The following is a 23,505-nucleotide window of genomic DNA, read 5'->3' as shown; positions in this document are numbered from 1 at the left end:
CTTTCTATTCCTCCTTGAAGATACCTTTAAAGAAGATGGACTTATATTGACCTATGGAGTTACTGTAAGGAAAAAAAAATAATTTAAGAACATTAGTTCCTTATTATGACTGATGTGAATTAATTCTTACCATACAGTCTGGGAAGAAATAAAAGGCTAACTGGTTACTCCTCTGAAAGAGCAAGAAGTAGAAAATATTTCACTGTCACAGTTAGACTGACAGTCCCCAAGAACAGCACCAGTGGGTACAAGAGATGCTACCTTGCTCGTGTGCTCAAAATTAAGTCAGCAGGGAGAGGCTGTAGTGCAATAGCTGTTTCTCCCAGTGCACCTACATCTCTATATCACATTTATAGGGAATGTAGTGTTGCCACAGAACTGAGAACACACTCTCTGAAAGCATGGAAACCATCTTGATCAGATCTCATATCAGTGCCTATCTTAAAATTCCCAGTTTATACATAATCATTGGTTGAGCAACCAGTCACTGAGAACTGGTTTTCTTTTTCAGCAGTCAGAAATCAGGCAAGTTATTGCTTTTAGTGCACATGTCAAATTGTTTTGACTTGAATAACAGCTTCCCCAAACTACATGTAAAGATGTAGTAAACTACACATTAGATTTTAAAACAGAAAAAAAAATGCTACACATTGGTTTGCAGTCTTTTAACAGGTAAATCAAGATCTGCTAAGCTTGTGTTACTCATGTCTTCGAGTGTAACTTCCCTAGAGCCCTCCAAAAGTCTTCCATATCATACAGTTCATATACAGGACAAAATGAAAATCTGTTGGCAAATCTTAAATAGATTTACGAGAATGATTCCTGAGTCTGTATTCAAAAACAAGATTCCAGTCTCTGATTATTTTTCTCTTTCAAGAATCTGATTCTTCTTCCTCTTCCTCCTCTTCATGATCTTGAAGACTGAGGTGTAATTCAGTTTGATTGATAGCAGCCTCGTTGTCCATCTGCCCAAGAGCCTGTTGTAATAAGAGTATTTAACTTGCCAGTTATCAAAAACAGCAGCAATCCTGAGTGTTTCTCAACTCACTATTACCATGGAATAGTCACATTAGTATCTTAAGGATGTCCGTACTAAAACTGTTGACTACAAGCCCCAAAGTGATCAGATCTCCATAGAAGAATTTCAACAAATTCAAGCACGTCCATCTCTTACAAATCGTTGGCTAAAACCGCAGGCCATATTTATGTCCTATTAAACACAATACTTAAGAAACTCTACAGAGTGCAGATCAAAACTGTGCACATATAAAGCATGTATTCTCCAGGTCTCCCAGAAGCAACACACTACTTCCAGGAATGAAAAAAAAAGCACAATCTCTTTGAGTTTAGCTTAAATTGAAGTAGAAAACAGCAATAAACAGGAGAAATTTTGTATATGAACCTTTCAATTAGTGAGAAGCATAAAAACACCAGCCTAAGACCCTCACAGAAAACTGTCCATATAAACTCCTGAAGTTACCCAAAGCAGTAAATCAGTGAAATGCTCCTTTCCCTGCCACCCAGGTACAGTAGCACAAGTTAAATCGAACCCCTCATTTTATCCTGCCTTACTTTCTGAGTCTCCTCCGCAGCTTCTGATGACGAGACTGTTAAGTTCTCCTCTCTGGACCTAATCATAGACTGCAGTGCCAGCTCTTCCACCTGGAAACAAAGGAAAACGGAAGTCTTGGAGGTAATTAATTCTCAAAATTCACCAAGTTTGAAATTAAACATTTTTTGAATAATCAATGGCAACACCAGCAAGACTTTTACAGGAAGCTTCAACGTGTTTCCACCCACACCCGGCAACCAGCAACAGGAGTTGGGCTGCATTAACTTAGCTTTTATTATGCAAAAACAGGTGAGATGTTCAAATTAAGGCCGTAAGGTGCAAGAGCTCCTGCGCTGCACAAAAAGACCGCAGGAAACACCTCAAAGCAGCCAGGGCCGCTGTCACACAGCAGATTATCCGTGTTTCACTACTCAAGGGCACTGCCAACACCTCTTAATGTCCTCCTTCCCTCCAAATAAAATAAAAATAAGATAAAATATTAAAATAACACAAGTCTGGGGCGGTCGCGGCCTCCACGTCCCGCTCGCTCCGCCCGAGCCGTTACCGCCTGAGGCCCCCGGCCCCGCGGCCAGGCCCGAGCTGCCCCCGCCGCGGCTCCCCCCGGTGCCGGTCCCGGTGCCGGTGCCGGCCCGACCTTGAGGCGGGTGAGCTGCTCGTGCAGCGCCGCCTTCACCCGCAGCAGCGTCTCCTCCTCCTTGCGCAGCTCCTGCAGGCGGCTCAGCATCCTCCCCGGCGGGGCCCGCCGCCAGCACCGGCCCCCTGGCGGCGGCACCGGCCCCGACAGCCGCGCCCGGCCCCAGTCCCGGCTCCGGCCCCGCCGCCGCGGCCTCTCCTCAGGCGCGGAGCGCGGCACCGCCCCCACCCCGCGGGCGGGAACGCGGGACGTGGAAAGCGGGCAGCGCCATCTTGAGTGCGGGCAGGAGCGCCGCCGCCGCGGCTGGGCGAAGCCTCCGCGTGACGTCACGGCGCCGCCATTTGCCGCGCCTGAGGGGGAGCGCGGCGAGTCGCCGCCCCCGCCTCACGGGCCGCCCCCGCGCGCAGCCCGCGGCCCGCGCAGGGAGCAGGTACCGGTTCTGATTGCAAAACGTGGGGGAGGAAGGGACGGGTAAGCGACAGCGTCACCACCCAGGACACGGAGTGCTCACCCATTCCCAAAGCAGGGCGACAGCGGTGGCGGTTGGGCTTGAGGCCAGAGATCCAGCCGCGGATGCAGACTCCAAGGCAAAGAACGGCCAAAACCCAAACACGGGCACTTCCCTGGGCATAGGAAATACTTATTCACTGCAAGGGTGGCCGAGCAGCAGAACAGGTTGCCCAAACACACCGAGGTGCCCCTTCCCTGGGGACGCTCCTCAGCTGACTGGACAGTCATGGACCCTGTGCCAGAGGGCCCTGCCAGCCCCACAGAGGCTGCAAAAGGGAAGAACGTTGAAAAACAGCTAGAGCGAGAGAGAACCTGACCCAAAACAAGGGCTTTCCTCCGTTCGCCCTTTCTAGAGCTTTGTCACTGACAGTCTGGCCCCCGATCCAAACTTCCATAACAAAATAGCTGCCAGGTTAAAGGCTGCCCTAAGATGCACACATTACCAATAACAGCATTCCTTTTTTTCTTTTTTTTTTTCTCTCCTAAATTGCTTTTATTTCAGTAACTATGTTTAAATTTCTTCCCCCCCACCCCAACTTGTCTTTCAATGCAAATACCAAGGAATAAAAGGAGTTTACTAAAGGATCATCAGGTGCTATTTTAACTTTTTCAGTAAACAAATTGAAAATTTGGTATTAATACAGGTACGCATTATTTTCCTCATCAAACTATTACTATTAATTTGACTATGTAGCTTAGAAGTCTGGCTTTTCTGATCAACAACTACAGCTAAGTAAATAGCAAATGAAATCCGTCCCCTCTTTCAGGTTGCAGCTGATAGAAAATGCAAGTTCATGAATTTAACACAGGATTTCCTTAGCAACACCAACAGAAATGTCAGTCTTACATTCCAATACCTGCCAATAGAGTTGCAAGTTTAATAAAACAAACAAAAAACCATCCTGCTTCAGTTCCTTAGGCATTTTGGTCATTTTGTAATTCTTAAATCAACTCTATAGTCATTCATATGATTATTACAATTACCTCAGCTCCCTTTGTTCCTAGTTAGCACTACTCCTGAGCATAAGTTATTACCTTTCTTCCATTTATGTAGCAAAGTAAGAAAACAGGTACCAATTCCTACTGGAGCTGGCTCTTGTTAAAACAAGCAGCCCTGCAATAAAAGCAACAGAGAAAACAGTTTCATACCTTTCATTCTCCCGACTCCCATAATCATTAAAGAAAGTAAAACTATTAAAATCGCTGTAAAACTGAAGAGGAAAGGGTTTATTGGGAACATAGTTCTAGCTACCAGCTGCCACCTTGTGGCCAGTTGGTTGTTAATAACCAGTGCTTCCTGGATGATGCATTTCTTAGATTTCCCGTAAATTCAGTGTGAGCCTGATCTTTTGATGCTGAATATATTATAACTCAGAACTTGCAGAATTATATTTTTATTTAAACAAAAAAATCTTATTTCTACCTCCAGAATCAAATCCATCCATCAAATCTGGATTTGTATCTTCATAAGCGGGCTTCAGAGGCAAAATACTTGCATTTAAAAGATCACTAATATGAAACATTCAGGCATTAAGGTAAACCTGAGATCCAGGCAGTACTGTTTAAAGAAGTTCAGCTCTTCCCTGTGTGGCCTGTCATTTTACTTCTAAGCTCTCATTTTAAAACCTGCTTGAGACGGATTAAAAAAAATAAATTGGAGAAACTAGTTTTACATTTTAAGTAACAGTTTAACTGGGTTAAAAAAAAAAAAAAAAAACAAACACTCAAGTCACTGTTTGCAGGGTACTTTCATCTTATCCTTAGGGCCTTTCATTCAAAAATTTAAACTTGCCAAGAGACCATGAAACAAATGGTTTGTACCAATCAACATACTTCTAGCTTTCCCTAAAAGCAAGTTTCTGCATTACTTCTTGTCTATTGTTTTAAATTACATTTTAAAAAATACCAGTTACACAGAAAACCAACACACTATATTGATCTAAATGAAAGCCAAGCAGCATTTCATCTTGCCCTGCTCATGGGAAATAATGTATGGTGGTTTAAGTAATGATAGATTGGGTGACGAATATATATATATATATTTTAAATAGAACAGCCTGCATCAAATAATCAGAGTATTTTGTTGTAATGGCTACTTTCAAGTACTGTTTTCCACATTCCAGTTTTACAATGTGTTCTTATAAGGCTTTAAGAAGATCCTATTTTATTAGCATCATTTTAACAACTTCCTAAGGTTGCTGAATTTTGTTTATCTCTCACCAAAAACCCATGAGCGTCCAAAACAATATGAAAACATTTTGTTGTTTCAAGAGAATTTATTGGCTGTAAATCCACAGTACAGTTTTTTGAACTTAAGTGGATGAAGGACTGCGCTGCATTTATGCTGCAGGCTTTGCCTTTGCTTGTGCCTGTGCCTTCGCCTGTGCCTTTGCCTTCTTCTCTTCCTTGAGTTTGCGCTGCAAAATTGGAAAAGAAAGAAGGATTAGTGGCATACACAGAATCAACTCCAATCTTTACGTTGTACTACCAGCTGCCCTTCTCACGTTTTGAGCGTGGCGCAGAATGGTGTTGCGCCGCATCGTTTTGGCATATGGGTTCAGCTTGATCATGATTCTCAGATTCTTCAGTGGATTCTTCTTCAGGACTCTACGGTGAATCTTTTTCCTGTAAAGAGAGATTTTCAGCACACTATGAATGCAGTTCGCTGTATTCTCTAAGCTCTTCTAGTCAACTTCAGAAGTTTTAAACTTTAAAGACCCATGGTGTTGTGGGAGGGGCAGAGAAAAAGCACAGTCAACTCAAAGATCTAGTTACGCAAGACAAATTCCCAGTCTTCAAGGTCTGTAAAAAACCTCTGGTTTAGGGGGACTGTAACTCTTGATATTTATACCCAAAGATTAGGAAGTCAATTTTTTTTTTTAAAAAAATATTGAGATTTCTGCACTCACTCAATTCCTGCAATTGACAACTAATAAAAGAGATTACACTTAGCAACAGAGTTAGTTAATAATTAGATAAAACTGATTACTTTGGAGCACGCAGCGCCTTCTGGATTTCCTGGCTTCTCAGGATTCTTCCAAGGTCTGTATTGGTCATCTTATGCATCGGCAGACTGTGAAACAAACATTCACAGTGTAAGTTCGATAATGAAAAGAAAGCACAGCTAATTATATGAAAAAAAAATTTAGATAAGAGTATCCCCAGGTCATTATTAGTTTTCCATACTTAAGACTGAAGAATGTGACACTTAACAGATTTTTTTTTTCCAAATGTATTTCTGCCCACTTAGTTGCATCAATGCTTGCTAGGCTTACTTGTAGTCGCTCTTCAGAGTGGCAGCTTTGCGCCAGGTGCCATATAAATCATCCAGCTTGCGGAAGGCACTTTCAGTCCAAATGCAGAAACGACCAACGTGGCCACCCGGAGCAAGTCTCAGCAGATTCAGCTTGTTTACATCAAGAAGAGTAATTCCTGTAGGGAAAACACAGACACTTCCAATTTCTAACTACATTTAGAGAACAAGAAAGAAACTAAACTGAGCCAAGAGTACACAGGAACAGATACAGTTTTGTCCGCTTTATACTTCGTTACATACACATTAGGGACAAAAAAAAAAAATCTACTAAACAAGCAGAAAATGAGTCTTTCCAAAATCAAATTAACAATGTCATTTTAATTGTTCCAAGTATTATTTGTCTTTTTGAAAAAAAAGATCCCCCCCGCAAGGCTGATTCTTGAAGGCATCAGCAACAGATTAAGGAGCAGTCAGAACTTCCACAAAATCATGTGTTTCAGAAACACGGACCAATGAAGTGGAATCTCATCATTCTAGACATATTCCTCCAACATAAGAGCAAGTATAACCTGAACTGAAAATTACCTGGAATATTCCTGAAAGCTCTAATGATACCGTTGTCTTCATTGTAGATGATGCAGGGTCCCCTGCGCTGGATGCGACGACGATTCCTCATTTTACCCTTCCCAGCTCGCATACGCTGGGAGGCATAAACCTATACAGAAATGAAACCTGTAAATATCCTAAATAGCCCAAATCCCTATAGTAGGATACAACAAAACCACCTACTCAGAACTTCACAGTCACCACTGCTTATCTGAAACACGGACCAGTGAAAGCTCATCATTCTTAAGAGAAGAAACTAGACCTAATATTGTCAAACAACAGTAAAATGAAGAGAAATAAAGAAATTTACTTTAAAGGCTTAAACCCTTGTTTAAGTTTCTTACAGTTTTGTTATCAAGGATTTTTTGTAGCATCAAATTGAAGCAGAACTATTAAGAATTCATAAAATGATGATGGCAAAGTCTAATGACATACTTGTAGCAGCTCACCTTTTTGATGTCATTCCAAGCTTTAAGCTTCTTAAGGAGAAGAACAGCTTCCTTGGTTTTCTTGTAACTCTCAACTTTGTCCTCAACAACCAAAGGAAGTTCTGGAATCTCCTCAATACGGTGGCCTGATGACAATTTTAGCATAAAGTTGCACACCAATCTTAGACATATGGATTTAAAATTACTATCTTGTGTGTTCAGAAATGATACAAAATCAAGAACAGTAGAAAGGAAATTCAGCATCTCATATGCAGGTACAGTAACTGAAAAATTTCAATGCAGTTTTATCAACCTGAACAGTACCCAAGTAAAGACTAATTCTAATTTTTGGTTTCCACGAACAGAAACTGAACTGCACTGTGATTCAAAATTCCAATTCAGTTACCATGAACTGCAATACAGAATTCATCAGGATCATCTGACATCCAACTCTACATAACCTCAAAATATTTTCCTCAAGCCATACACAACAAAGATACACATCTACTAAAGAACAGGACTGCACCTTAAACTCTTTAAATGAGGACTTAGTTATATTTTATGTATTTAGTTTTATTTCACATAACTGCAGTTACTGATAGCACTCAGGTAACGCCAGACTACACGCAGAAGTTTCCAGAGTAAGAAGCACACTGAAATTCCCACCTTTAGACATGACCAGTGCTGGGAGAGCTGATGCTGCCAAAGCAGAGCAGATGGCATAACGTTTTTGAGTTGTATTCACTCTACGGTGCCAGCGTCGCCAAGTCTTCGTTGGGGCAAACATGCGGCCTCCACGACACATCTATGAATCTACAGTTAAGAATAATCTTCTACAAACTTTTTTTTCCAGTCTGCATTATTAATTCTTGCTCAGCATTTAACTGCTCGTCAATCACCTGTACCAGTATGCTGACAGCAGGCAACTGTCACTGAGCACAGAGTAAGACGCAAATTACAACATCACCGCAAGACCGTATTCATCCTGAGATTGGAAACACTCACCACTTCTCCAGTGAAAAATCAATTAACTCTGGAGTTATTGGTCATATTACAGTCATCTCAAACCCCGTGCGGTCCAAATTACTGTATGGGGCCGTCACGTCAAGAAATAGAAAATTACACTGTGCATTTATGTACTTAAAATCATTTTTCTTTTTGAAAAAAAAAACACACACACACACAAAAAACAAACAAAACCCCTCAGCTTTACACTGTAGTGAACCAGCAGCTATGAGAGGATACATTTCCAAAGGCACCTTGGCCAGAGCGATGAGTTCCGCCACCTCGTACTCTAGGAATACGAGCAACAGCTCTCCCAGTACCCCAAGATTCAGCACTGGTCTGATGACCTGAAACACAAGATTTCAATTCAGAGCGTCAACAGTGCAACGTTTGCGAGTTACAGAAGCGCAGAATTGCAGGCCAGCGATCAGAACTTCCACTGTTATCATGCAGTTCAGAAACACGGACCAATGAAGTGGAATCTCATCATTTCAGCACAAGTCCTCATCAGCTAGAAGAGCTCTTACCATATTAAGTATATATTTAGGTCAGAATCAGGAATATTAACACACTGATGCCCAAGCTCAGTCTCCAAATTGGAGGCCTGAATTAGTACTGCTGTTACTAGCATACTTAAATACTTCAGTCACTTACTATTAGAAATAAACCTGAATATACATGTTGCCAGCACAAGTTTCTCTCACAGTAGATACCTGCAGCTGCTATTTTTTGAAGTAACTAATAAATACACAATTATATAGGTTTATTCTTAACAAATAGCTAGGATAAAAACCTCATGTAGTCAGCAGAGCAGTGGTCATTAACACACAGCTTTGGCACATAAGGCAGAAAATCACCGTGCATTTTCAGACATTTTGTGATTCTTCTCGCAAAAAAAGTAAGTTTCATTTGAGAATTTAGGTGCCACAATACTGTCAATAATACACATTTCAGATTAGAGCCCAGAACCCTCCAAAACTTTTACAGCACTCTACTAACATTTCACAATCAGAACAGCTTTCTTGCTTTCTACACATAATCCCACTGAATACAGCTTCTTTTATTTCAGCTCTAACTTTTTTTCCATTTTATCCCATCTATATTAAAGCCAACCAGTAACACAACTGTTCCCTCTAACTTTAGGCACAAACCATACCTGCAAGTTCACTGACAGCATAAGGCTGCCTGTTGTTCTTGCGCAAATTGGTGTGAACAAAATTCACAACATCAGGGCGAATGGGAGCCTTGAACACAGCTGGCAAGGTGACATTTTTGCCTGATGCTTCTCCCTTTTCAGAGTAGATGGATATTAGCGGTCGAGCGCAAGCCTAAAAAAGAAAAAGGAAACACTTTTAAGCGCCATCAAAGCAAACTGTTAGTATTCAAAAGCATCAAATATTGCTCAGAATAGAAGTGTCTTCAATCCAACAGTGCCAGCATACTGACAGCAGGCAACTGTCACTGAACACTGGATAAGACGCAAATTACATCATCACAGCAACACCTTTCACTTTAAAAACTGCTGATTTACCAAGCCTTGCTACTTAGGTTATGCTAAACACCTGGAACATTGCAACCACCTGACTCGCATTACCATAAACAAACTCTAAATGACTAGAAGGAAGCTAAGTTAGTGTCACTGAGGTGTCTGTGAAGCCTGCACCCTCTGATCAGTATTGCCTCAAAACTCCCAAGTGAAAGGTTAATTGCCAATATTAGCTTACTTTCAAAAAAGCCTGGATGCCCCCAAACACCCTGCAGCCTCAGTAACAACCTTCTGAAATGTCTCCTAGCATTATCAGGTGTTAAGTCTTCAATAGCTCATGGCATTATGAAAGTATCTTCTTCCCCTTTTCCACTGGAGAACTTAAAAGATTTCAAGTATTCTTTGGAATTAGCCAATTAATCAGTAATGAAGTTACCATCTATGAATCTATTACTGGGAACTAAAAAGACTCTGATTCCAGTCAGGGCATGGGCTACAACACAAGCACACAGCAAGCTCAGGCGTGGTAGAGGAACCAGATCACACGTTGAATCACACTCACAAAGGAGCTGTTTGCCTGCCACCTGGATCCAGAGCAAGGCTTTTTGAAGTCCGTTTCAGATTAGCAAAAGCAGTTCACAAAAAAAAAAAAAAAAGTGCTATAGAAATATCTTTTCTGACCCAACATTGCCTCAAAAGCTTACGCATAATACACTCTGGGCATTTTAAGGAATGCGGAGAGAAAAAAAAAAAAGAACGACGAGGCCAGCTGGGAGGCCCCACGGGCCTCACCTTGCTCCTGGAGAACGGCGAGAGGCCGCGGAGCGAGGCCTCCCCCCGGCCCCCGCCCTCCCCGCGCCGGCTCCACGCGGCGGCCGCAGCGCCGCGACTCCAAGATGGCGGCGGGCGCCGCACGCCTGGAGCCCGGCGCCGCGGCGGGCGCGGCCGCGCGCGGGGGACGCGGCTCCCGGGCCAGGTCTCGCCTCCCGGGCCGCATCCCTCCCGCCCACCCGCCCCGCGGGCCGCACCGGCCCCGCTCGCCCCCCGCGGCCTCACCATGGTGGCGGCGGCGGAGCCTCTCGCGCTCCCTCCCTTCTCCGCCGCAGCTCCGACCGGAAAAGGAAGGACTAGTCACTGCCGCGCGGCTTTAAGCCATGTCCTTCCGCACCAGTCCCGCCGCCTCCCGACGCGCCGGCCAAGCCTCGTCACAAACCCCGACCCTAGCCTTAGCCCTCGCCTCCTCCACGCGCACCGCAACTCGCGGGACAAAGCTCTCTCCCTGCGGGCGCTTCTGCCGCTTCCCGTCCCTTCCTAAACCAGGGGACTCTTTTGCGGCGGAGGGATTCAGTGAGGGGCAGCGAGCAGCGCCTCGCGGCGGCGCAGCGCTGGAAGTAGCGCCGGGCGGGCGGCGCGGCGCGCGGTTCGGTTGAGGCGGCGATGGAGGAGCAGGAGCAGCAGCAGCCGCGATGGGCGGCGGCCGCCCGGCTCCACGGCCGCCTGCTCCAGTGAGTCCCGGCGGGCTGCGGCCGTCCCGGGGCGGCTCGCGGGAAGGGCGGGGAGGCGCCCTCGCGGGTTAAAACCGCCTTGGCGCCGCTTTGCGGGAGTTCGCGGGCTCCGCGACCGCTGACAGAAAACGGAGGCGCCGGAGTGCGGAGGGTGTGCGGTGTCTAAAGCAGCTGCGCCTGTGCCGTCCCAAAACGGCGAGACGCCTTTTCCCTCGAAACGGCACGCGAAATGTTACACATGAAACGTTTTGCTGCTTTCCGGAAGAAACAATATATATAAGTCTGTGGTAGAAAATGTAGTAATGTATGGATGGAAAAAAAGCTTTGTTTACGTTAACAAGCAGTCAGCTTGGGGGTTCAGCCGCTTTAATGAGAGCGGGTTAATGGAAGTTAAGATACTTGAGCTGTGTTGTCTGTTGTGGGGCCTGTGTTCAGAAAGTCTGCAGCTTTACTGGGGCAATGGGAGATCTCTGTGAGCTGGGTTTTTGAGGTTAGCTGCATGTAGAATAAAAATATTGTGATCCTTCTATAAATGAAGTTTTAATGTATAATATCACAATTATGATTTGAGATTGATGTTTTAGGGTTTATTTTTTTAACATATAAGTTTAGTATACAATGAGGAGTAGAGAGAATCTTTGTAAGTGGTTTGTTTTGTTTTTTTTCCTTCCAGAATTTATGATGAAGGAAAGGAAAGTGTCCCTGAACATCCATATCTCTTTGAGGTAAATGCGTATGTGAAAATGCAGCTATGTCATCTAAACTATATGTGTTTAAAAAAGCAAGGAAGCTGTCAGTGGCAAGCAGCTGGCCCATGTGCCATTATCACATAGGAAAGTTCACTTCAGCAATAGCTTTTTGGAGCTGCGATCACCTCAGGACAGAGAGATACCTTACGTTATTTGAGTGGTTTTATGGATATACATATGAAAATGGCAACTGTTTCTAATAGTCACTGGAGCACAGAAATGGTTGGAAAAATCTTTAATGCTACTCACTTGTGTGAATCTCTTCAGAATCTACTTCAGTTTCTTGTAGAATCAGCACAATAAAGATGAACTATTTCTGTATTAGTTGCAAAAATATGCATTTTCACAGTTGATTTAAGATTTAGTTCCTTTTACAGAATGCAGTAACTGTATTGTCATGAATAGATTAATTAATGATTGCAGTGGGACCCCAAAATAGTTTAGGAAGTAGTTAATTCTGAAATCTTCAATGGAAAATGTTGCTAAAATGTAGCACTTATGTGTATTTTTTTTCAGACTGATGTAGAGATCCGCTTGATTGGTGATAATAGTAAAAATCCTTTTCAAAGATTTTGGAATGGAAACAGTATGATATATATTTTGCAGAAAACAGTAAGTGTATGCGTCTCTGTGTGTCAGTTATGCAATTTTTCAAATATAGTCTGTGGTTTAGCAATCATTCCTATCAAATATTTTCATACCCACATAATTTTTAGCCTCAGAATCACAGTGACTTACCTGGGCGTTTCTCTTAAAGGAGCAGAAGGAAGATGACGACCTGTCTGAAGATTCAAAAGCAGATGATGCTATTCATGATTCTGAGCTTTTACCAAAGGAGAGTTCTGCACCACTTCCTCTTTCTGTTAGAAGAGCAAAGTAAGTAATCAAGGCTCCATGCTTTAATAATTTCATACCCTCTAAGCAAATGGATTTGTCACAGTAGAGTATGTTGTTTACTGCTGGTAAGTAAACAAAATGTAAGATTTGAAAATGAGCTGGAATTCTATATGTGGGTATTTCCTTCAGACTGTAAGGCCAAGTTTTCTAATACTTTCTTTTACTTTTACACTACCTAGGAGACAACAAAATTAATAAAACCTAGGGAAGGACTCTTTGTAAATGTTATTTTTCTGTTAATAATAATAATAAATCATGCTCTTAATTTGATGCCATAAGATCTCAAGTAAATTTCTCTCTGAGATTCTCTTCTACAAATGAGAGAGCCTGTGTAGGTACACAAGAAATTTTAGTGAGCCTTGAACGCTTCCTTTTGGATGGTTTTAGTTTTAAAAAAAAAATCTGTTTGGGATTTGATCTTTGAGTGTTGTTAGAATACAAAGGCATGGTACCCAAACATGACTGCTAGTTTGCTTAAACATGTTAAAAGGATAATTTAGTTCAAATGCGAAAATTAATTATAATGTTACTGTTTTAGTCTAAATAAAAATATTGTATTAAATATATTCTGTTATGATATCTTACTTTCTCTTTTGTGACTTCATTTTTCTGGTTGTAAAGTGAGGATTATAATACAGATTTATTTTTTTTAATGCTGTGATGTTTTGAGTTATGAAATAGGCCAGATAGGATTCAAGTGTTACTGTCCTCATTTGAAGTTCTGTATAGGAGTGAAATTTTAATTATGCCTAATACTTGCTAACGTCTGACATTTTCCCCTCCCTCCATTCCTGTCTTTAGGCAGTTGATTTCGCTGTATACCATGGCACAAAATCCAAACGTGACCCATTTGAAGATAAGCAAAGCGGTTGTGCTTCCTCCCCTCTGGATACGATGTGACAGCTCTGACCCCAAACATACTTGTTGGCTTGGGGCAGAGCCTCTCAAAACTGGAGACAAAGTCACAGGAATCTCTTTGCACACAGTTACATGCCATGGTAAGGTCCTCTGGCTGTAAAGGTACATGTAGAACCGAATGAGAAAGAATTAAAGAAAAGTGGGAGAATTACTGGTCTGTGATACCAGCTTGGCACCATCCCGTGTTCCCCCTTAAAATCAAACAAAGCAGGGGAGGTTGAGAAAAGAGATGTTTTTGACCCATGCAATGCACAAAATAGCTCTTTAATATAAGCGATATATATAACATGCTGTGATGGTGTCTGTTCAGGACTGCCTTCGATCAGGGCCCACGGAGAATCCATCTTATGCAAGTGGTGACTCTTAAACACTTAAATGTCAGCACCAGCTTTTATTGTCAATAAGATAAATACAAGAATGACCGTTTTCTAAAGAACATGAATGGTACTTGACTGAATGGAGCATATAAGGGTTAGTTTAAATGCCAGATTTGGTCTGTGTCTTTTTTTTTTTTTTTTTTCTTCTTTCTCAGGTCCTACTGCTGATAAAACCTGTTTTGGTGATCTTGCAAAGCTCAAAATGGCACACAAAACCAGACATCACTCATCTGTGGTAGGTCTCTGCAATCTGTCATGTCTCAAGTCTATGTTTAAAACTCTGTATTTTTGCATTTATCATTTTGGTTTAGGGAAGCTTTATAGATATATTTAGAAATACATTTTAGCATGCCTTTCTAGTACAAAGTCCTTTTTGAAGTAACATTTGAGCTTCCTATACTATAATGCATTTGTCTGACACTAGTCATTCTTTGTGTGAACTGCTTTTAAAAATATTTTGCATGAGTAGAAAACATCTTGGTACTACTCTCTTTTGTACTGAGATCCCTTTGGCTGACATCATGAATTAATTAACATCAGTTCTTGCAGAGCTAGATTTTGGAGCCTTAATGATCTTATGTGCATTTTTAATAGTTTTTAAATATATTTATTCTAGGTGATGACAAAAGGTTTTGCTCAATATGAACTTTTTAGAACTGCTGCAATAGAGGATACGCTGGCTGAATCTAAAAGCAACATATATATTGATCTTGCATGGAATACTGTGGACAGGATTCTGCAGACTCCCCCTCTCACTTCAACTGCCACATTGGTAAGTAAGGATGGAAGAAGCCAACAAACCCCAACTGTTTCCACTGCTTACATCCTGAGTGGTGTAAATTGTTGAAAATATGTTTTGAGTTTTCTCCAGTTGTGTTTGAGTTTTCTCCAGTTGTGTTTGCTATTCCAGATTTAAGCAGTAAAATATATTCATAAGCTAAATAATAAATTGTGTTAATGTGCATTTCCCTGATGATAATTTTAGGATACTTCTAAAATATGAATCTGATGTAAACTTCTGGATATTTCAGAATATTACGCTGGAGTGTGGGGATCCCAGAAGTCCTGTGTATCAGCTATATACAGAACTCCAGTTTCTTCTTGTGAGTACAAACAGGAAAATCTAATTGCAGATTTACTTGGAATAGCGTTTATATATCTTCATTTACTCTGTTTAAAGCTCCGTTGAACGTTTCAAGGATAATCTTATGCATTTAGTTTACTGTAAATTTTGAAGACTCATGAACACCAAAGTGAGGAAATGCTAGAAGTTTCTAAATTCATGGTTAGTTACGCAGGCTTTTGGAAGCATTACTACACTTTGAAGTAATGAGCTGACCTGTTTGTTTTGTTTTGTGTTTGATGCTGATTTTAGGCTTTGGCAGAAGGTTTGAAGACGGGGGTGACTGAGTGGCCTGAGCCCTTAGAATCTGAATCAGCAGTTGAGCTTGTCCGGGAGTTTCTGACTGGTATTTTTTGCCTGTTATGTGGGAAGGGGCGGGGGAGATAGATGTCAAATTCAATTAAAATTAGATATAGGAGTGCACCATAAATGTTTAGAATGCAAATGTATTTTTTCGCAAATCACTGTCTAGATAAAATTTGGAGAAGCTGATAAAGATTTTATCTCACAAATAAATTTGGAAGCAGAAAAGATGTTTCTTAAACCATTTGTTCCACTGCAGTGATTAGGCAATAAGGCATGACATGTTTATGCTTAAATAATGGAATATAGTAAAGGTATATGGGAAAAAATGTCTTAATAATAAAAGCTGATCAGAAAATATTTCAGGCTGCATGCCTAAGCAATGAGAGAGAAAAAAAAAAGGAGTTTTAAAATAGGTAATAAATATTATGTGCCCAGGGATTAATACAATTGGTTTGACTATGTGTTTCTTCATAGTGGTGAAATCTCCTTTCTCCTCTACTAGATTTAAAAATGAAACTGGATGGGTTCTGCACATCAGGAAACAAGAACGAAGCAGAGGCATGTGCAATTTACAAACAATTTCCTCGATGTTGTTGTTCACCTAATAATTATACTAGGTCAAATTTTTGATTATGCTCTACCATGATATTCTAGTTTCTTTCAGGGAACTACTAACCTGTGTGCCATTGCTTTCTATCACAAATTTGCTTTTCCTGTCGTCTTTGATGTCTTTTGGCCTGTTTAATGGTATCTGTTGTGTATTTGTACTATCTGTTTAAGGCTTTACAGTATTATTCTAACATAATAGACCAAATCTAGCAATTATCCAAGGTGTTAAATTTGAATCTTTCCTAATTACTGTGGAGTAGCTTGCATGCAGAACTACTAACTGGAGGAGGGAAGAAATTAGTGCTGCATCCAATTTTGATCTTTAGAGGGTGTTGATTTTGTAAGGTCCTTGTTGGGCCTTCTTTTTACTTAAAAACGCAACTCTTTCAGAAAATTAAATGTGATACTGCAGCAGTGGACAGTTCAATAAAATCAATCTTCAGTGAGCGAGGAGACCTGGATTTTGCTGAGCAATTATGGTGCAAAATGAGAAGTGAGTGTCTTGGTTTTTCATCTGTTGTCCAATATTCCTTCTGTTTTTTGAACCTACCTATCTATATCTTATACTGTACTGCTTTTTTGAAGGACTGGTGGCTTTTAATAGATCCTTATCAGCCCCTTCAGAGTTAGGTTACCAACAGACTTTTTCCAGAAGAGCTAATTTTAGGTATAAAAGGTGACCTTTTTCTTTTTTTCCTTTTAAATAATATTTGAACATACACCAACATCTAGCAGGATAGACTCGTTTCATTTTATTAGTTTGATTGTTAATGCGTTAATCATTTGTACTTTTCTGCTCTAAAATTTGAAAGCTGCTTACCTATAAAATCGCTCCTTACTACATCAGAAATAAATATTGTAAAAGTTGATAAAGCTGCACACAATCTTTTCACTGCTGTAATTCTACTTGCAATCAAATACACTTGGTTAAATACTTTTTAAACTTTTTGTTTTTTTGGCATTACTAATCAACTCTTGACAACTCTCTTCTGTCTGAGGAAGGGAGTAAGCTTTAAATCCCCTTCATTCCTATTATTATAGTCATTGTCCTGAAAGATTCGAAACTGGATGGCTGAAATGTACTGTGGTGACTGAGCTGTGCTCCCCTGCTGGGTTCTGTCTTACGGGCCTTTTCAGCTCCACAGTGTTGCTTGTTGCAGTGAAGCTTGTTTCTTATTTGGGGAACAGTTAGGAGGATAAATAGCTATGAGTAGTTCACTTTGCAGTGCAGCATATTTTATGGAGTTAATGTAGTCAAAATGTAGTAACTGACAAAGTGTCTCTTGTTAAGTGTTGGTTTCTTTTGGTCATTGCTTCTTTAACGTAACCTTTGTTGAAGTCATGATATGACAAATGTAACAAAAAGCTGTGCGAGCTATTTCAGTTATATTTTAAGATGGGAGTTGTTTTTGCAAGTATGTGTTAACCTGTATTTATCGACTTGATAGCTAAAGATGGAGTCTGATAAATGAAACATTGAATCTTTTTTTTTTTTTTTTTTTTCTTAAGGTGTCAGTTCTTATCAAGAATTGGTAGAATGTTTCACATTGGTAATAAGATCCCTGGAACATGACGAGATACAGCCATGGGTATGTACTTGTATTACGAATAAATTTTATCCTTTTGGTGTTGTGTAAAGTAGGATATAGTTCTTTTATTTGACTGCCCCTTATTTCTGTCTTGTTTTTAAATTACATTTGCATATCACAGCCTCTCTTTCCATAGTGTATTACTTCTAAACTTTTGTGCTATTTCATACACCATTACATCACAAGAAAACATTTTTAATTTTAGATTCATCAAGGGAGTAGCAGTTTGCTAAGTAAATTGATTCAACAGTCTTATCATGGAAAGATAGATGGAGTTTCCCTCACTGGTGTCACTCCAATTCAAATGCTCTTGGAGATTGGTTTGGATAAGATGAAGAAGGATTATGTCAGTTTTTTCATAGGTAAGCTTCATATCTGTTGATGTAATTGAAAACTCAGAGAAAGTTGCTTCATCCAGGAAATAACTCTTTTTTGGTTAACTTTGGTCTCATTTTTGGTCCCATCTGCTCAAGTGCTGGTCCCTAGCTTCCTTAATATTTGTACGTTTGAGCTGTGTATGTTTTCGTAACTTAAAAAGTGAATTTGTTCAATTATTTGTTGAAGTAATTATAGTTAACATAGTTGTGTATTTTTTTTGTCAATCTGAAAAAAATGTCTAGCTTAAATTTTGAGTAAAATAATACCAGACTTGAGTAACTGTAGACTGTTTTGTTTCTTCATCTGTTTGCTCTGGATGAAAAAACAAGATACTCGAGCTCTTTCTTTCTTTTCCTCTATGATCTGCATACCTTAAAAGGAAACCAGGCATGGATACTTATATGTAATAGCTGTGTTTGTAAAGTGTGTAGTATTGCGAGAGAGGTTTTTGATCATCTTATATTTTATACTGGAAACAAAAGCTAAGATGAAAAGACTTTTTAATGCTAATTTGTTTCTTCAGAATGATGAGCTTTTTTTTCCAAGTTTGTTAAAACTTTGTTGTTTCTGGGAGGGGAGTTGCTTGTGCCACTGTTATTTTCTACTTTGTTTGCTTCATCTCTTCATTCTTGATTTCTTTGCCAGGCTGCTTTTATTCTTTCTTTCATGTAGTGTTTTTTATTTTATTTTATTTTAAAATTCTTGCTACTTCTAAGCCTCTGTATCCAAAAGGATTTTTTTTTTTTGCCTCAAGATACGTAGCACCTACTTAAGTTTCTTTGCTGTATCTCTATGGATGTGCAGCATTTGCAGTAAATAAGCTGATACTTTTGCCGTGATAATTTACAGAGTTTTTCTTGTTTTGAACAGTTTCTTGTCAGTTGATACAAAACATCAGTGCTGCGGTGCTTATGCTTTGGTAGAATTCCATATTTGATATTTCAGCTGTCATTATGTAATAATTTTTAATTATTTTTTCCTGTTCATTTTACAGGTCAGGAACTTGCAACCCTAAACTCCTTGGTGAGAGGCTTTTTTTTTTTTTTTTTTTTTTTTTTAATTCTGAAAGCCACACAGGGTAGAGCACACTTAGCTGATGGGGGAGTGCAAGTCATCTCTTTCACATAAACTAAGAAACTCGGTTGCAAATTATGAGGATGGGATGATACACCATGGAAATATCATTATATTTTTTCTCTATTTTTACATTATTTCTTTGGTATCTGGTATGGCTCAATGTCAGGCAGAATAATGAACTGTGTGGATCTTTGTTCTGACTTTTTTGGGCATCTCCTAGTGTTTTATTTTCTGAAAAGAGGCAGGAAGATGGCTTTAGTACAGAGGGTATGTTCTGTGTCAGTGTAATCTGAATATCCATTTAAGTTTTTGCTATTTCAGGATTACTTTATTTCCACGTCACTAGATCTACAAGAGCAAGTTCATCGTGTTCAAAAACTTCACCATATGCTGGAAATAATGGTCAGCTGTACAGTCTTACTACAGTTTAAGCATGATAACCTCTTCCCTTTAACACAGTAAGTATTCTCACTTTAAATGAATAGAAGTAGATTGTTTAGAGGTAAACCCTTCCTTAAAAGGACATAGCATGTAAGCCTCCCCCTTACTGTTGGTGGTTATGAGACTGCAAAAGCAGTAGTGGATCTTCTTGTTCAATTTTGCTTTGTGATTGAAAAACTTGTCCTGTTTTCCAATTAAAAAAACCTGCATAAATCTTATGCAGTGGTACTGCATAAATCGGGACAAGATTTACCACACAAGCATGTTTTCAAAGAGCATTACTTAACTAGTTGGTTCCTATTATTGTAGAACGTGCATCAAGTATTATAAGGAAAACCCTCTAAATGAGAAGCATGCCTTTCAGCTGCCGATCAGACCAGCCCTCGTCAAGAAGTTCTATCAGAAGTAAGATAAACTGCAGTGTTTGTAGCAGTAGAATTCAGACTGTGGCAGAATACATGACCAAATTCTGACATCGTTTGATTATTATTATCAGTGACCACCCAGAAGTATGGAAGGTGGACATAAGTAGTGGACATGGACAGAAGGAAGTTAAAACAACGTGGCAAGTTAGTACTAATCCCCCGGCTGAACATATGACATCCAACAATATAGGTAAGGAGTTTTTATATAGAATGGAATAATCATGTTGACATTTGTTACTTTCAAAACAAACTCACTTTTCATATAGGGTTTAGTGGGCCTATAACATTTCATGTCTTACAAATGATTATATTTTTTATTCAAAGCAAAATCAAAGCAATATTTTGGTACTTACCCTCTCATATTTTTACTTTTTGTGTTTATAGCATGTATAAATGATGTAGCTTATATATAAGCAGTGGCTTTCCCTGCCTCCTTACTTTTGCTGAACTCTCTTTAGAGTTAAAATTAATTACAGAACAGGTCTAATCATAACATGATTATTTAATATTGTCAGCAATGTCTTGCAGTTATTCTTAAAATGTCAGTATAAAATTGCCAATACACTTCAGAATAGGTTTGAATAAAAATATACCCCTTAGTGAGTGTTGGCCTCTACAGAGTCAGAGAAGCACCCAGGAGTAGATATCCTACATTTCATTTCATGAAGCAAGGCATGTCAAGTGAAAATGCATGAGAATAGGGAGGAATTCAGAATATAGGCTGGTAAAGAAATGATTTGCCCTTTTGTTTGTGGGGCAAGGTAAAGGGTAATGATTTAGTAAAGCTTTCCTGCCTTTCTCTCTCTTTGTCATAAAATGTAGATTTTTTTCAAACCAGTTCTCAAAGCTGTTACATTAACTAATCACTGCAATTTCTCATTTTAAGAATACTGCCTAGCTATATTTTTTCTGTGCAGGTCTTCTGTGTGAGTCCACAGTTAACGGAGAGAGTGAAGAAAGAACGTATTTTGTTACAACGGCTAAATGCAGTCAGGTGCATTTCACATAAATGCATATTGCTCTACAGACAGGCATTTGCAAGGTACAGTAAAGGGAAAAGTTCAGCAGTATATTTAGAAATCTTTTGTGATTTGAAGAACAATACATTTTATTATTTGCTTAGTGTGACATCTGCAGCTATAATTCAACTGTACACATATAGTTTTCTTACAAAGATTGTGCAATTATGAGTATACCATATAATTGCTTTGAAACTATTCTAGATTATAATTTCATATTTTTTTTGTAATTCAGTGAAATTCTATGCTTTAGGATTTTACTGATTAAGAGTACAATCAGACTCTGTTTGAAGTATGAATTGTATTAACCTGTCAAACAAGCAATGTTGTAATTCTTTTTTTATGCTGTTGTGTGGCATTTCATCATCTTAGATATATTTGGAAACTTGTTTGTATAGTACATTGTGAGCTTCTGGCATAGGGTTTTTGTTTTATTCTCTCCTCTAATTTAATAAATTTGATAAATTTATTATCTTTCAAATTCAATTTCTTCTTTAACGGAAAGCAAATATTTGTGGTTTGTATATATTTTTGCATTTTCAGAAGCATTGTTCTGTGTAAATGCAGTGGGTTTTTTTTTGTTTTTTTTTTTTGTTTTTTTTTTTTGTACTGCCATGCAGCGTCAATATACTATAAAGGTCTCTTCTTTTTCTGCATTTCAAATTCTCCCACCAGCATCAAGCAAAACCTTTGAAAATGGGGATCATGAGGGGAAGCAAGAATTAAAGGTGATTATGCTGCTAGCATCTTGCCAGCTAAATATAATGTGTAATGGAAACAAACCTCTTGGAAGTTGGAAAAGAAAATTAACACTTGTAATTATTGCAGTTTTAATAACTGCAGTGTTGATGTTCTTTTTAACAAGTTCCAGCCTTAATTAAAAATACTAGTATGCATCCATTATGTTTTTAATTCCTGCATCATGTTAAACTATAGTGTTCCCCAATCATAACTATTTAAGTTGAAGCTGCAGAACAGCTTTGGAGAACAGTGTTATTTTCACAAAATTCTTACACTTCCAAAGGATCTGTGCTATATTCTTGAGCTTCTATTGGTGAATTTGAAGACTTGGGGGCGGAAGTCTGAGGAAAAGTAGAACAAACATCTAATTAAAAGTAATCACACGTTGCATTATAAAAAGCAGATATATGCAGAACTTTGAAAAGCAAACTTAGATGATTATTAGATGTGTGCACTAACCTGATCAATTAGACTGTCTGTGTGAGAGAGAACGTTCAATAATCTTAGGGATCCTGAGAGCAGGTAAGTGAAGGTCTGAAAATACCTTGTCCTTGTCCTTGCCTGCCTGCATGGAAGCAGCTTGCAGGCTTGCTGCAGCCTGGATGAAGCGGGGCTGGCTTTCTTTCACTGAATAATTGCACAGAATTAATCCAGCTACCACCAAAACTCAGGAGAAACATGTGTTTGAAAGCAACATTTTGTGGACTTGGAGCCATAAGAAACAGACCAGTCCTTTTGTATTCACAGCCACTGGTGCAGGAAGAGGTTTAGCTTAACTGTACAAATCTTTTAGCAATGAGACTTTTTTCTTTGTAAGCAAAATTAATTTTGAGTGCCCTGTATGTTCATGTGTAATTGTACTTGCTCTTGAGCAGGGCACCTGTGGGCATCTGTCTCTTGGCACAAGTGTCTGTATCCTAGATGGTATTTAGTAGATGACTGGGGAAGTTTTGGAGGCTCAGACTTTGGTTGTTATGGGGGATATGTGGGAGATTTTTGAATCAGAAATGCAGAAGCCAGTCTTAAATAATACACTTTATCATAGTGCTGGAGGATTTCTTATGGTGCAAGGCCTGGCCTTTCTTTAAACACAGCACTGGGTCATGGAAGTCTGCTGTTTAGCCTGAGCTGTAGTTGTTCATTCTTTCAGCTCTGCGGGTTATCATCCAATTCCCATCATAAATAGCCTCTAAACTGCTGTGCATCACTGAGAATATTGCTCTCTCATGCCTCATTTTCATCATCAGTGAAAGGATATGAATTGCCCCATCATGAAAAGGCTTGGATTTCTAGAAAGCAAGCCCCATATAAACCCAGACAACTTTTTTATGCTTCTAAATGCCTTTTTCTTCTATTCAATTATCTTGTAAAAAGATGCCTTGTGCTGTGATGAGCCTTCTGGAGAGGGTGGACCTAGGTGTACATTTCAGTTTCTGTTCTCTAGGACTAAGTTGTTGTTGCCCAGTGTAGATACACAGTGGGGGGAAAAAAAAAAGAGGATCTGCTGTACAAGCAATGAGTTCTGAAGTTGTTGCTATCAAGGTTTCACAATACACATAGTGAATCACCAGGTAGAGGAGAACATTTTATTCTTCAATGTGGTGTTAATAACCTAGTCAACTACAGAAAAGAGTACTTGGCCTGTCAAAGCAAATCAGTGTCTTCAAAGCAAGAGGTAATTTAAGAGAAGGAAAAGATCGGTCAATTCCATCTTGGGAGGAGTTGGGCAATTAACACAGAATCCTATCATGAGATCAAACCCACAGCATAACACAACGTGTGTTCCCAGACAGGTTTCAACCAGGGCTTTGAGTGTGTGAGGTCAGGAGACAAGCTGCATAATTTCTAATGCT

At 39.7% G+C, this 23,505-nt stretch overlaps 3 protein-coding genes and 5 non-coding genes across 8 annotated transcripts; 1 reads left to right on the top strand and 7 right to left on the bottom strand.

Moving 5' to 3' along the window:
* Positions 1–658: 658 nt before the first annotated feature.
* Positions 659–2,377, bottom strand: SNAPC5 (small nuclear RNA activating complex polypeptide 5). The gene is made up of 3 exons (XM_088523873.1): positions 2,208–2,377; positions 1,573–1,662; positions 659–977 (listed from the first exon to the last, which is right to left on the bottom strand). Exons 1-3 carry the CDS (start codon positions 2,295–2,297, stop codon positions 873–875), a joined length of 285 nt encoding a protein of 94 aa, XP_088379999.1. The 5' UTR covers positions 2,298–2,377; the 3' UTR covers positions 659–872.
* Positions 2,378–4,973: 2,596 nt separating this feature from the next.
* On the bottom strand, positions 4,974–10,616 carry RPL4 (ribosomal protein L4). Its single transcript, XM_088534567.1, has 10 exons — positions 10,555–10,616; positions 9,169–9,340; positions 8,253–8,359; positions 7,674–7,812; positions 7,029–7,153; positions 6,559–6,688; positions 5,993–6,149; positions 5,707–5,790; positions 5,222–5,342; positions 4,974–5,134 (listed from the first exon to the last, which is right to left on the bottom strand). Exons 1-10 carry the CDS (start codon positions 10,555–10,557, stop codon positions 5,057–5,059), a joined length of 1,116 nt encoding a protein of 371 aa, XP_088390693.1. The 5' UTR covers positions 10,558–10,616; the 3' UTR covers positions 4,974–5,056.
* On the bottom strand, positions 6,440–6,510 carry LOC148596371 (small nucleolar RNA SNORD18). Its single transcript, XR_015913168.1, has one exon. It is a non-coding gene; the product is annotated as a small nucleolar RNA SNORD18 (small nucleolar RNA).
* LOC148596370 (small nucleolar RNA SNORD18) lies at positions 6,759–6,825 on the bottom strand. Its single transcript, XR_015913172.1, has one exon. It is a non-coding gene; the product is annotated as a small nucleolar RNA SNORD18 (small nucleolar RNA).
* On the bottom strand, positions 7,878–7,978 carry LOC148596369 (small nucleolar RNA SNORD16). Its single transcript, XR_015913173.1, has one exon. It is a non-coding gene; the product is annotated as a small nucleolar RNA SNORD16 (small nucleolar RNA).
* On the bottom strand, positions 8,436–8,507 carry LOC148596368 (small nucleolar RNA SNORD18). Its single transcript, XR_015913171.1, has one exon. It is a non-coding gene; the product is annotated as a small nucleolar RNA SNORD18 (small nucleolar RNA).
* LOC148596367 (small nucleolar RNA SNORD16) lies at positions 9,412–9,512 on the bottom strand. The gene has a single exon (XR_015913174.1). It is a non-coding gene; the product is annotated as a small nucleolar RNA SNORD16 (small nucleolar RNA).
* Positions 10,617–11,680: 1,064 nt separating the features above from the next.
* Positions 11,681–20,908, top strand: ZWILCH (zwilch kinetochore protein). Its single transcript, XM_010215222.2, has 17 exons — positions 11,681–11,728; positions 12,269–12,364; positions 12,510–12,628; positions 13,451–13,647; positions 14,100–14,179; positions 14,561–14,716; positions 14,976–15,047; positions 15,320–15,413; positions 15,876–15,931; positions 16,373–16,475; positions 17,492–17,571; positions 17,777–17,933; positions 18,944–18,972; positions 19,348–19,484; positions 19,777–19,872; positions 19,964–20,082; positions 20,810–20,908. Exons 2-17 carry the CDS (start codon positions 12,341–12,343, stop codon positions 20,899–20,901), a joined length of 1,611 nt encoding a protein of 536 aa, XP_010213524.2. The 5' UTR covers positions 11,681–11,728; positions 12,269–12,340; the 3' UTR covers positions 20,902–20,908.
* The last annotated feature ends 2,597 nt before the right edge of the window (positions 20,909–23,505 follow it).

The sequence above is a fragment of the Tinamus guttatus genome, unplaced genomic scaffold, assembly GCF_059628265.1.
Source record: "Tinamus guttatus ecotype Peru unplaced genomic scaffold, ASM5962826v1 Tinamus_guttatus_pri_ptg000004l, whole genome shotgun sequence".
Lineage (NCBI taxonomy): Eukaryota > Metazoa > Chordata > Aves > Tinamiformes > Tinamidae > Tinamus > Tinamus guttatus.
The sequence above is the reverse complement of the archived record's forward strand: the minus strand, read 5'-3'. Positions and strand labels throughout refer to the sequence as shown.